The sequence below is a fragment of the Pimephales promelas genome, chromosome 2 (genome assembly GCF_988280905.1).
Source record: "Pimephales promelas chromosome 2, fPimPro1.hap1.1, whole genome shotgun sequence".
In the NCBI taxonomy this organism is placed as follows: Eukaryota; Metazoa; Chordata; class Actinopteri; order Cypriniformes; family Leuciscidae; genus Pimephales; species Pimephales promelas.
The window spans coordinates 742,920-756,689 of NC_142770.1; the positions used below are offsets into that span (position 1 = coordinate 742,920).

At 38.9% G+C, this 13,770-nt stretch overlaps 1 protein-coding gene across 1 annotated transcript; it reads left to right on the top strand.

The window, feature by feature from the left end:
• Positions 1–3,229: 3,229 nt before the first annotated feature.
• camk1ga (calcium/calmodulin dependent protein kinase IGa) lies at positions 3,230–13,445 on the top strand. Its single transcript, XM_089133349.1, has 12 exons — positions 3,230–3,910; positions 6,436–6,561; positions 8,069–8,143; positions 8,235–8,373; positions 8,858–8,981; positions 9,697–9,772; positions 9,859–9,971; positions 10,637–10,715; positions 10,977–11,064; positions 11,437–11,771; positions 12,784–12,887; positions 12,968–13,445. The coding sequence occupies exons 1-11, from the start codon at positions 3,825–3,827 to the stop codon at positions 12,854–12,856; spliced, it is 1,314 nt and encodes a 437-aa protein (XP_088989475.1). The 5' UTR covers positions 3,230–3,824; the 3' UTR covers positions 12,857–12,887; positions 12,968–13,445.
• Positions 13,446–13,770: the final 325 nt, after the last annotated feature.

A 13,770-nucleotide genomic window follows, 5' to 3' on the forward strand; every position in this document is an offset into this window, starting at 1 on the left:
ACAGAGTAGGAGTTTTGTTTTCATGGGAAAATGTCGGGAGCCATTTTTGTTTGTCGGGGTGGATGTGACGCTCACAAAAATAGGTTTTATTTAGAATTTTATCCTTTGCTTTCTTTCCTTTTATTATAAGTTAAATAATATTGAGAGACTACACAGAAGCACACAATGACATGCTGTTTCATAGAAAAGACACTAGGTGGCAGTACCTTTCAGTCGCGTCACTCGGGGACCCTTAGCGAGGCGCGGAAGAAGACAAGCTCATATTCCGGTTGAATGGAAAAAGAGCAACTGTTGTCCCGTGTCTCTTCTAACTAAGAAATATATTTAATATTTCCAGGTTAGTTTCACAACTTTTATATGACTACTAAGAGTTGTAATCTAATTTGAATCCCCGGTGATGTGTGGTTGACAAGCGAAAGGTATGTTAAGTGTGTAAATGATAAAGTCTAAAGAAAACAGTGTAAAGATGAGGAAATGGCGGCCGATGCTCGCGCTAAGGTTTCCTTTTATATATTCCTAACGGCTCAGGATATTTATGAGTTATTACTGTATGTGTAAAGTTAATGTGTGTGTAAGACTATACATTACTAATGTACAGAGTAAAAGCATTCACAGATGTAGCTTTGGGTGAAACGCACGTGGTAGCATTGAATGCACACATGTGGTAATATTAGACTGTAAAACAGTTTCAGTTCATAAAAATCAAGAGTAAAAGTTAGGAGACAAATGTTTACTATTGAAGTTTGTTCTTGTTTAATGTAATTTAATTGAACCTAACCTAACTGCAAATGGGATCTATTCTGTTTTATTAAGTGAACACTTAAATTTATGTAAAATGTATAATGTATACAGAAATACTCGTTTAATGAGAGATAACAGAGAAGGTGGTTTAGAGAGAAAATGTGTGTTTAAGAGAAAACTGTGAAGGTTGAGGAAATATGTGAAGATACATTTATGTGGAAATGTACATTTTGACGAATATGTAATTTCGTGTTATCCAATTGTGGATATTACCTGTGTTTCAGTACAGAGCAACCAAAAATAACAGGAATAATTCTCTATGGCAGATATAAGGTTGAAATGTTGTTAATAAAATCATATTCCGGTTGAATGGAAAAAGAGCAACTGTTGTCCCGTGTCTCTTCTAACTAAGAAATATATTTAATATTTCCAGGTTAGTTTCACAACTTTTATATGACTACTAAGAGTTGTAATCTAATTTGAATCCCCGGTGATGTGTGGTTGACAAGCGAAAGAGCACTTCGACCAGGAGTATCAAAATATATCTGCTAACGGACTCCTGGCTGGGACCCGTTACAGGTGCAAAGCCATGGCAACAGATTAATGACTCTAATTAACAGTATTTAAATTAAGAGAGACATTGAGAAGCTTCAGAGCGACTGATTCACCAGGTGTTGCTCATTTGTTCATTAGTAATTATAATGAATGCATGAGAGGCTTTAAAATTCATTAATGCAGTTTAATAGAGGGGTCAGATGAGCCTGATCTGGATGAGATTAAACGCGTACAGACGTGTGCTAATGATCTCCTGTTTCCTGAGGGCATCTTAACCCCGCCCACATCCTTCTGAGCAGCCAATCACGTCTCAGAATGAGAAGCAGGTTCAGGAAGTGCTCTTCATTTCTACTCCGGTCATGTTAACCAGATTAAAGCAGCTGAAAATGTTCTTAAACGAACATCTACTGATGCAAATCATTGTATTTAGGAACTTTTTTTTGTTGATTTAGTGGTTTTATAAAGAATTATTTGTAAAACTGATTTTAAAATCAACTTTTTTGACTTTGAAAAACAGTGTGCATGACATAATAATTAAATTAATAATATAATATTACATATGTTTTAATAAAATAATTACTACATATATTTTGTAAACAAAGCATTGAAATAATTACAATTAAATCACATTTATTAATATAAAAAATGTATAATCATCTATAAGTGTGGTTTGTTTGCAATTTATATGGAAATAAATACGTTACATATTATGTAATTATTATGATATTATATAATATAATCGCAAATGATTACGTGTATGAACGAGCTCGTTCTGTGACGTCACGCTCGCTCACGGACTGCGCTCATAATTCATGTGATCAGCAACTCTGGTTATTATAATCATATCAACAGATACATGAGATTATACATGGGGATGATACGCAGAATGAACTCAAGCATGATGCAGAGTTATATTAGATTATAAGACACTGAAATGAGTCAGTGTGCACCTGTTCACCCAGGTGCGAAACACACACACACACACACACACACACGTGCGCGTGGCGCGAGCAGCGCTCTATCACACGTTAAGCTGCACACATCGCAAGCACATGTCCTAAACCACACACATGTAATCAAAGCGGCCTGTTTTCATATCGTTTTATATGAAAATATATTATTTGGTACACATTTTAACATTGACATGTGACAACACGACATCAAGCTCTTCACCGCCAAAATACAGATTGAAAATAAAGTGTGTTTTTCTTCATCATTAAAGTACAAACCTCGCTTATATAGCATTTGCCACTTTATTTGTAACGCAGTATCGGCATGGGATGTTATTGTAATATTTTTTTTTTATGAATGCAAAACAATAGGCTATAACAGCCTAGGGTAGCAAAGAAAACACATTAAAAAATAAAATAAACATTGACAAAAATATAAGACCTTTGTATCTTTTAGAGATTTTGAAGACAAGTGAACAGTCTTAATAGCTTTCCCATTACTACTCGACTGAAAAGTAATTTTCTAATCTAATTTTCTGGCTTTTGTTATAAAACGTACACTTAGGAATGTGAAATTTGACTAATAAAAGGAACAAATTAATTATACTACAAAAGTCTCTTATTCACAGTGCTTTAAATATACAAAATTTTAATTTTAAAAAGTACCCTTCGGCCTTTCCTTAACACCTCATACAATATTTTTTTTAACGAAGGTTATTGTGATTGGCTCTCAGGTGATCGCGGGTGACGTCACGCGCCTCGGCCCCGCCCCCCGCGCGCGCTCATGAAGCTTTAACGAGCGCGTGAGAGTTCAGGTAGATGCTCGCCAACTGCGTCTCCTCATCACATCATCATCACATCATCATCATCACCCCTCCGGTAAGACTGGCTTCTTCTTTCATATGAATTATCATTTCTCTGAGAGCTCATGAGGCTCAAATGTGATCGTATTTATGTAACGTTATTTTTATTCTACACTGTTGTTGTGATTATTTGACATTAAATGTTGAACGACGTTAAAATACCAAAGATAAATGGGAATGATAAGCATTCGCAAACTTTCTATAGGCTAAATATATGAATTAAAGTTGTTCAAATGTGTGTTAACCAGTTATCTGGGTTGTGTAATAGTGTTTGTTAATGTTAAGTGACACGTTATTAGCTAAAATGAACTATTCGTTAGACTTTGTTTTACTGTCAGTAAAACTATAACGTAACATCGCTTGCTCATGTCAGTTTACACTGTATTAATAATGCAAATACAACTATGTATTAGTACATGTTTCATTAAGAGTAATAAATGCTGCAGAATCATCGTTCATTAATAGTTCGTACTGTAACATTAAAGTAAAAGTGATTCCGGATATATTAAAAGCATTAACCTATATAGAGAGGTCAGAGGTCAGAGATCAAAACTCTTCTCAGAAAAACTGCAGATTCATTAGCGTGGCCGACCGCGACCTCCTCCACCTTTATATAAGATGCGTAATCTGACTCACACACACTCGAGGAGGAGTGGGCAGTAATATGACAGATGTGTGTGTGTTCCAGGAGTCAGTTTGAGAAACTCGAGCCGCGATGGGTCGCAAGGAGATCAACTGCAGCTGGAAGAAGATCACCAGCAACATCAAGGAGATCTTTGACTTCAAGGAGGTGCTGGGATCGTAAGTATGGAGCGCTTCATGAGTCAGGAGTCAGGTGAAGGTGTGTTTCGAGCTCGAGGCTATTACAGGATCAGAAGCTTTATTCCCAGAGGAGACACATGCGTCTAAACCTGACACGCAGATTAACGGATTGAGGACCAGGGGACGTTTTTATCAACGAAGCCGTTCATCCCATTGAGAAACACCGTTTAGCACTAATACTAGCGTTACTCATCATTGTGAAGTGAGCAATCTGAAACGTTATTGAGCTGTAAGAGGCACGGTTATCTGTGGATGCACGATATATTTTTAAGAAAAAATGTGTTATTTACATATAAAATAGTTATATTTTATACCGTATAAACATGCTAATATTTCTTAACTATATACATGCATATGTGTGTATTTATATTTACAAAATAATTATACACAGTACTCACACATATATTGTGTTGTCCAATTTTGGATGCGATTATAGTCGTTATATCGTCGGCTCGATAAGAAAATGTGTCCGATATATTAAAGGAGTAGTTCACTTTTAAAATAACCTCTGCTGATAATTTACTCTCCCCCATGTCATTCAAGATGTCCATGTCTTTCTTTCTTCAGTCGAAAAGAAATGAAGGTTTTTGATGAAAACATTCCAGGATTTTCTCCATATAATGGACTTCAATGGGGTCCAAAAGACAGTTTCAGTGCAAACTGTTTAAAGGGCTTTAAATGATTCTAGATGAACTCGTTTATCAAAATGAACAAATCTTTTCTAGAGTCAACTCGTTCATTTCGTTCATTGAATGAACCAAATGACTCGGAAAAAGATTCGTTCATTTTGATGAACGAGTTCGAACTGGAGAGTCACGAATGCGCGTCACAGAACAGAGCAAGACGAGCATTTGAGCTTATTAAACTTAAACTTTGTTATTTATTTATTAAATGAGCGATCGTTTCGCTCGATAAGACCCTTATTCATCGTCTGGAATCGTTTAAAGCCCTTTGAACAGTTTGCACTGAAACTGTCTTTTGGACCCCATTGAAGTCCATTATATGGAGAAAATCCTGGAATGTTTTCATCAAAAACCTTATTTTTTTTTCGACTGAAGAAAGAAAGACATGGACATCTCGGATGACACGGGGGTGAGGAAATTATCAGCAAAAGTTTCTTTAAAAGTGAACTACTCCTTTAAAGCTGATAAATAACGTATTTTTCCCCTCGGCTGAGACGCTTCAGTCGCGCACTGTTAGATGATGGTTATGAATTGCTTGAATATGATTGGAATCACTTCAAAACAGGAAAATACGGATAAGTCTGTAATATCAGCTACTGAACATTATCATGAGAACATTATAGGCCAATATATATCGGTTTAATATTTAATAATTTATCGGTTTATATCGGATTAATCAGCCAATATATCGGTTATCGGCTTTCAAATATAAATATTTATCGGTTATTGGCATTGGCCGAAATGTTCATATCGGTGCATCCTTATTATTATGATCTCCTATGGCACTTTATGAACGCTTGTGAGGCACTATGAAGCTTTTTGAAGTGTCATGAATCATAACTAAGCATTCAGTCATTTTTATGAAGGGTTATGAGGTGTTATGAAGCTTTATGAAATATTTAAAAATCAGTGTTGAACTATAAAATGTTGGGAAACTTTGCTAAACCATGACCGTTTATGAAGGGTATAGAGCATTATTATTACGAAATGTTATAAAGCTTTAAGATTCAATATACAGGAAGCTCTTATTGCACTGTATGAAGAGTTATGAAGTATTATGAGGCATTATAGGATGTGAGGATGATTTATACGGCTGTACTGAACTATTATAAAGCATTGTGAAGTAAAAGGTCCTTATGAGGCGTTATAAAGCTTTATAAGTCATTATGAGGCATTTTTGTAATTTTGATATTCATAAATGCTTGTCAGGGGTTTGTTGGTCGTGTGAGCATTAGTGAGCCTGTCTCTCTCTCTCGTTTTGACACCTGTCAATCATCATCAGCAGGTGAATGACACAGACATCAGAGAACATCCTGACACTAGTTAATTAAAGGATTATCGAGACGGTTTACGAAGGGGACAAATCTGTCTCCAAAAGAGAACTAGATCTAACGAAGCTTTGTTAAATGTTCTTGTTGATTATGGATTTATTTATAACGGAAGAAAAAAAGATCACAAAAGCGTCCAGAATGAGTGTCGTCATTGGCTCTCATCAATGTGCAACAACCAAACGGTGACTATTGTTCTCAATCTGAGATGATCTGTGCTGTAGGAGTGTGTTTTCACACACACATGATGAGGACATTGTCAGGTGTTGTTCTGGGCGGTTGCAAGGTATTTCTAGGGTGTTTTGGATTAGATGCATTGTGGGTAATGAGTCGCGAGGGGCGGTACTGGGTCTCTTGTGTAACGCGCAGTAATCCTCGTTCTAGGACAGTTATTTAAGAGAGACCAGGTGTGTTGAACAGGCCGGACACACACACAGCTGAGCCTTGATAGATTAGCGCTGATCTCAAACTCCACGTTCATGTGTCTCGGCAGGGGCTCGTTTTCTGAGGTCTACCTGGCGAGAGAGAGGAAGACCGGGAATTTCTACGCCCTGAAGTGTGTGAAGAAAAAACAGCTGCACCACTCCAACCTTGAGAACGAGATCAAGGTGCTGAAGAGGTACGAAACAAGACACACACGCCAATGAAACGAGCCCTCGGGGCTCAAATATAATATAATATAATATACAAACTTGGTATCTATGTTCTCAGCATGACCCAAGGAATATATTAAGACCGATTTCATTATAAAAAGCTAATTTAGTCAAAAGTTTGTAGCATTTTTGGGAAATTTCATTACAGCTTTTGACCACAGGGTGGCGCTGCCCAGAAACTTTTTAGGCACCATCAGGGCATTGTGTCAAAGACACAAACCAAGTTTTGTAAAGAAACGCCAATGTTTGTAAAATATAGCATTTTACCACAAGATTCAAAATGGCCGACATCCAAAATGGCCAAAATGGGAAAATTGGGGATCGTTCGAGTTTTGTGATTTTTTTTTTTTTTTTTTTTTTTTTTTTGGACAAATCTTTCACAAGTTATAAGCAAATATAACTATAGGCTGAATTCGAAATCGCCCCCTAAATCCTCGATCTCCTTTCCCTACGTTTGTCCACTAATACAGCTCACTCGAAGGATGAGTGAGTGAATTCGGACAGCCGTTGAGCGTACTTCGGTTGTACACTCGTTATTGCAGTGCAAAGTGGGATTAAATGAGTACACTCGATTACGTCCACTATGGTTTCGGACACCACTACAAATGGCTGTCCCCTCAAAAATGGCCTATAGGGGGTGATTTTGGGTTGAGCCTAAGTTTGGTCAGAATAAGCTAAAGCGTTGCGGAGATATAGCTTTACGTTCATTTCGGCGTGCTCTTTGTCAGATTTTTTCATCTGTTATTCGAGAACCGTTTGACGAATCAAAATTGCATAACTTTTTTTGGCATGGTCTGAAGATAATCTGGTTTATTTTAGTGAAAATTGGAGCAACGGTCGATTTTCATGCTTTTCACGCTTATTTAATAAGAAGAAGAACGTCAACGATTGCAATAAACAGACGCAGCCTTTGTGTGTGTTATGAGAACCATGACCTGAGGCTAACGGCACAGTTTCATCACGGTGCCACCTAGTGGTCAGGAGATAACTCTCACTGGTGTAGCGTGCCGAGTCGAACGATACCCAATTTTCCCATATTGGCCATTTTAGGAGTCAGCCATTTTGAATTTTGTCGTAATGTGCTATATTTGACAAACTTTGGTGTTTCTTTACAAAACTTGGTATGTGTCTTCAGCACCACGCCCTAAAAGTATATAAGAAGTTTCCAGGCAGCGCCATCTTGTGGTCAAAAGCTATGATGAAATTTCCAATAATGCTAAAAACCTTTGATTAAATTAGCTAGTTGTATTGAAACTGGTTATTGCTTAAATTAGCTAGTTGTATTGAAACTATTGGGTCATGCTGAGAACATAAATACCAATTTCAATTCCAAAACACCACAGACTACAAATACGACAGAGCATTAACACAAACACACCTGACTCCACATACACACCCCTAAATCTACTGACTAACATGACACTACAGAACGACACCATGTTCTGGATTCTGAAGTCTCTCTCTCTCTTTCAGGATAAAGCATGATAATGTGGTGGGATTGGAAGATTTCTACGAGACGAGAACACACTATTACTTGGTCATGGAGCTGTACGTGTTTGATAATGCCTAAAATATAAAACACACAATCACAGTCGCTCAGCGTGTGTATTAACTCGTCCATGTTTGTGTGTCTGTGAAGGGTGTCGGGCGGAGAGCTGTTTGACCGTATTCTGGATCGAGGTGTTTTCACGGAAAAGGACGCCAGCCGTGTGATGAGACAGGTCCTGCAGGCCGTATCCTACCTGCACCAGAACAGCATCGTCCACAGAGACCTGAAGGTGAGCGAGCTTGATCTTCTGTTGAGGTTTTAATTAATAGACTATTATGCTTTTTACACGTTCAATTCTCATGAGAAGCTCTGCAAAGTTCCAGTTAGTGTCATTGTTTCTAAAATCTCCCTGAAACGCCAATCTTCCTCAGTTAAATAATTAATATACAGAATAAAGGGGCGGGGCCTGGTGGAGTTAGTTAGTAGTGTGTTAAACGGGTGGTTGTGGTAATGGGCGGGACATTTCCCAAACACACTCGAAGCGCTCGACCAATCACAACCCACTGCTCCAGCCGGCCAATCAGAGCACAGTGTGCTTTTCAGAAGGAGGGGCTTCATAGAGACAGGAAGTAAACAGAGCGTTATTGACAGACTGGGAAGAGAGGAGCTAGAAAATAATCAACATTCAAGCAGGAAAACCTGTTCTAGTAGAGCCTGAAATGGTGAAACAGGTCTTAAACATTATTAATGTCCACTGTTGTATCCGTATGCAGCCGGAGAACCTGCTGTACTACAGTCCAGAGGAGAACTCCAAGATCATGATCAGTGACTTCGGTCTGTCGAAGATGGCGGATCACGGCGTGATGTCTACGGCCTGTGGAACACCGGGATATGTTGGTACGAACGCTTTACTTCTGCTGTTAGATTGTCTGTAATGGTTATGATTCTCATTACAGTGATGATACTCATTACGGTGATGATTCTTATTATGGTGATGATTGTCATTACGGAGATGATTCTTATTACGGATTACGGTGATGATTCTTATTACGGTGATGATTGTCATTACGGTGATGATTCTCATTACAGTGATTATACTCATTACGGTGATGATTGTCATTACGGTGATGATTCTCATTACGGTGATGATTCTCATTACGGTGATGATTCTTATTACGGTGATTATTCTTAATATGGTGATGATGCTCATTACGGTGATGATTCTTATTACGGTGATGATTGTCATTACGGTGATGATTCTCATTACGGTGATGATTCTTATTATGGTGATGATTCTCATTACGGTGATGATTCTTATTACGGTGATGATTCTCATTATGGTGATGATTCTTATTATGGTGATGATTCTCATTACGGTGATGATTCTCATTATGGTGATGATTCTCATTACGGTGATGATTCTTATTACGGTGATGATTCTCATTATGGTGATGATTCTTATTATGGTGATGATTCTCATTACGGTGATGATTCTCATTACGGTGATGATTCTCATTACGGTGATGATTCTTATTATGGTGATGATTCTCATTACGGTGATGATTCTCATTATTATGGTGATGATTCTTATAATGGTGATCATTCTCCTCAGCTCCGGAGGTTCTGGCGCAGAAACCGTACAGTAAAGCAGTGGATTGCTGGTCTATCGGTGTCATAACGTACATTCTGTGAGTCTGCCGTTATCATACACACTTTTGAGATCCGGTCAGGTGTGTTTTTCCTCAAACGCTGATCTCTTCATGTGTTTGTTTAGGTTGAGCGGATACCCGCCATTTTACGAGGAGAATGAAACGCGCCTTTTCTCCAAGATCATGAAGGCAGAATATGCGTTCCACTCGCCATACTGGAATGACATCTCTGAGTCAGGTGCGTCAGAAACGCTTCACACACGCTGTCATTACTGCCACCTATAGGCCATCAAACATGGGTCTCTGTTTAAAATGTTTGCATGTATTAGTATGTTAAAGGTGCATTGTGTAATATTTAGGAGGATCTGTTGACAGAAATACAATATCATATACACGTCTGTGTTTTCATTGGTGTATAAAGAGCTTACATAATGAAGCGTTATGTTTGTATTAGCTTAGAATGAGGCATCTCTCTCCACACACACCGCGGGTCCGCTTACATTGACATGTTTCTACGGTGGCCCTGAGTGGACATACGCGTTTGGTCACTAATGCGTATGGTCACTAACGTGTCTGCTCACTAACGCGAGTGGACATACGGCTATTCATCATGCAAAGAAGCTGCTAAAGTCAGCGAAAAAAACACTAACACACTGATGAACAAGTGGCTATAATATTCGCAAAAACATATGGTTTTACTGAATAATTAAGTAAACACAATCTTTGTAAAGAAACCTCATTGCTTAACTGGCTACATCACTTCCTGTCTCCCACCGTAACTTCTGTTGGGTGCAATTCGCAACCTCACCACTAGATGCTGCTACAACTTACACACTGCACCTTTATTGTTAGTATGTATTGAAAACCTTTGTGAACAATTGTGGTTTGTTCTGATTTCTGCAGCGAAGGACTTTATCAGGCACATGCTGGAGAAAAACCCTAATAAACGCTACACAACGGAGCAAGCGCTCAGTCATCCATGGTGAGAAACACCTCTGAGAATATATGTGGACTGATGAACTGAGGCACGAATAACCACGATTAACAAATTGAATGATGATAAAAACAACTTCATAATTAAACATGAATAAACTAATGCATAAAGCATACATATTCATAACTAAATATACTGATTCATGAAAAACACATGATGAATTCTTGAATAAACAAATGCATAAATTGATAAATGTCTGAATAAACATGCTGGTTTGTGAATAAACGAGCTGCTGTTCTCTTTGTGCAGGATAATCGGAGACACGGCGCACAATGACAATATTATCGAGTCCGTCTGTGAGCAGATGCAGAAGAACTTTGCCAAATCCAAGTGGAAGGTGAGCGAGCAGATCACGCGTACACCTTAGGGCTGTCCAAGAAAAATTACCAATATTTTCTGCACATTCGAATGCAAAAAAACGTGCATCAATAAACAACCTGATTTGTCAATAAATATACTGTGTGACTAGTGAGTAGAAGTGGTTTATTTGATACCTTTTTATCTAACTGTGTTTTGTGTATAATTTTATATAATTTTGTATATGTGCATTTATGAAATACATAACTTAGTTTCCTCTGATAACAGATCTCTGTAAACTGTACTTCGGACTTGTGCGCTTTCTGTAAAGCTGCTTTGAACACTGTGTGTATTGTGAAAAGCGCTATACTGATAACCGTGAATTGAATGTATGATTACGTGTGTGTTTTAGCGAGCCATTAACGTGACGGTGGCGGTCAGTCACATGCGGCGTCTTCAGCTGGCTCACGCTGACCCTGAGGTCATGACCCCGAGCCTGACCCCGCCCCCACTGATCGAGGTGCTGGACGTCTCGTCTCCAGGCCCCGCCCCCAGCGAGCTGGACACCAACGGGAACCCATCGTGCAGTCACATGACCCTGTCGCCTCACGCTGATGTCATCAGGGGGCATGGCCCGCTCAAGGCCTGCAACAGCGAGCCGATGCACGCGCTGGTCATCTCTGAGACCGGGCAACACGCGTATTACTCGGAGTCGGACCTGTGTGCGTCAGACGGCGCCGCTAGCAGGTGATGCTAATCACACACCCTGACAAATAAAGACTTTTGAGTATTTTTGGTGATTGACATCTCTCTCACGTACGTCATGCCTTTGAATTTGACCCAAAAAATAGAACAACATAATGAATATCCCCACAATTCCCCAAGAGCATGTCTAGTTTTACGCTTATTCCATGAGAAAGTTACTACAAAAAACTTAAGCAGCAAAACTGTGTTAGAGTTGGAAACTGAAATTTAAATGAATCAAATCATAATAATTTCAACTCATTCGATGCACTGAATCAACTTATTTGATTCTTTGAATTGATTCATTTGTTTAGCTGAAATATTTAATGAATCAATTCTGATTCAGTGAATCGATTCCTAACAAATTCAAAGTTGTTAAAAAACAGACTTAGTGAATCGATTCACTTAAAATACTGAATCGACTCATTTGATTAACTGAATCGATTCATTTAATGCCGTGAATTGATTATTGATTGTTGAACTGAAATTTCAATGAATCCATCCACAACTCAGATTCAGTGAATTGAATGCTAATAATGGATTAAAAAAGTTGTTTCATAAATTCAACTAAGTGAATCGACTCATTTGATGCACTGAATCAACTTATTTGATTCTGTGAATTGATTAATTTGTTTAGCTGAAATTTCAATGAATCCATTCATAACTCTGATTCAATGGATCGATTCCTAATGGACTCGAGTAGTTGTTTTGTGAAATTCAACTAAGTGAATCAACTCATTTGATTCTGTGAATCTATTTAGTAGGATGTTTCAAATGAGCAGATTCAGTCTATTTGTTGATTCACAACTCCCATCTCATGATTCATTTTCATCATCACTTTCCTCAAGTCTCCATGTGGCATGTCTCATGTTTGTAAATAGTTTAATACAACAAGTGTTGATAAATATTGCTGTTCATAACGATATCGCAGTTTTAAAACGTACATAAACATACAAACATTTTAACCCTATTTAATGCTTCGATACCAGCCCTCATGAGTTGTTGTGTGTTTCAGGTCGGACAGGATGATGTGTGGCACAGATGGGCGTGGCCAGACCCTTCAGACCGGCGTTTGCTCTCTGATGTAATCGTCTGACTGACAGCTGTCAATCAAATGAAGTGCGTATCCAATCAGGCCTCCGCTTATACAGTCACGTGATCGTGAAGGTGTGTGACCTCTCTCTCTCTCTCTCTCTCAGATCGTGTTTATCTGAGCGTCGGCTTGTCCCGTCACCCGTGGGACGCACAGGCCGAGTCGGGCGAGTGCCAGTCGCACACACACATCCGCTTCTCTGACTGGTCATTGGGAAGAGGCCGAGAGCGTCTCTCCTCTCAGGAACTGCCCGTGAGACCGTACGGTCTGAGTCGTATTATCTCCCCTACTGTCTGCATATATATGTACAGTAGTCATATTTACACCCGTGGTGGACTGACAGGGTGCATCATGGGAAGGGTGGATCACATGTGCCACTGTTCTACAGTAAACAGCTGCGTGTTTGAGTGTGTTTAAGGACTGTGTTTATTTTCTTAACGATGTATTTATCATTACTGTTATAATATCTATGTTTGTGTTTTATATGAGATTATAAGATGATTGTTGAAAGCTCAGTGTATTATAATCCATAAACATGCTGCTGTGTTAAACATTAAATAAAACTATTTACACACCAACTTGAATGAGAACACGTTTAATTACATCACAACATTTTGAGCAAAAAGTTTTGCCCATGTTTGATCAGGAGTTTAGAGCTCTTTCAGGAGTAGTGTAACAGCGCCCCCTACCGTACGACAGGGAACACGCGGAAACATATCTACCGTACGTACAATGGGGAACACGCGACACCAGATCTACCATACGATAGGGAACACGCGGAAACATATCTACCGTACGTACAATGGGGAACACGCGACACCAGATCTACCGTACGACAGGGAACACGCGGAACCAGATCTACCATACGATAGGGAACTCGCGGAACCAGATCTACCGTACGACAGGGAA

Excerpts from the sequence above, each read along its gene's own strand:
- camk1ga (XM_089133349.1), top strand. The coding sequence starts at position 3,825 with ATGGGTCGCAAGGAGATCAACTGCAGCTGGAAGAAGATCACCAGCAAC. Across the intron at positions 9,972-10,636 it reads GAATGACATCTCTGAGTCAG|CGAAGGACTTTATCAGGCAC; the intron begins GTGCGTCAGAAA and ends TGATTTCTGCAG. Across the intron at positions 10,716-10,976 it reads CAAGCGCTCAGTCATCCATG|GATAATCGGAGACACGGCGC; the intron begins GTGAGAAACACC and ends CTCTTTGTGCAG.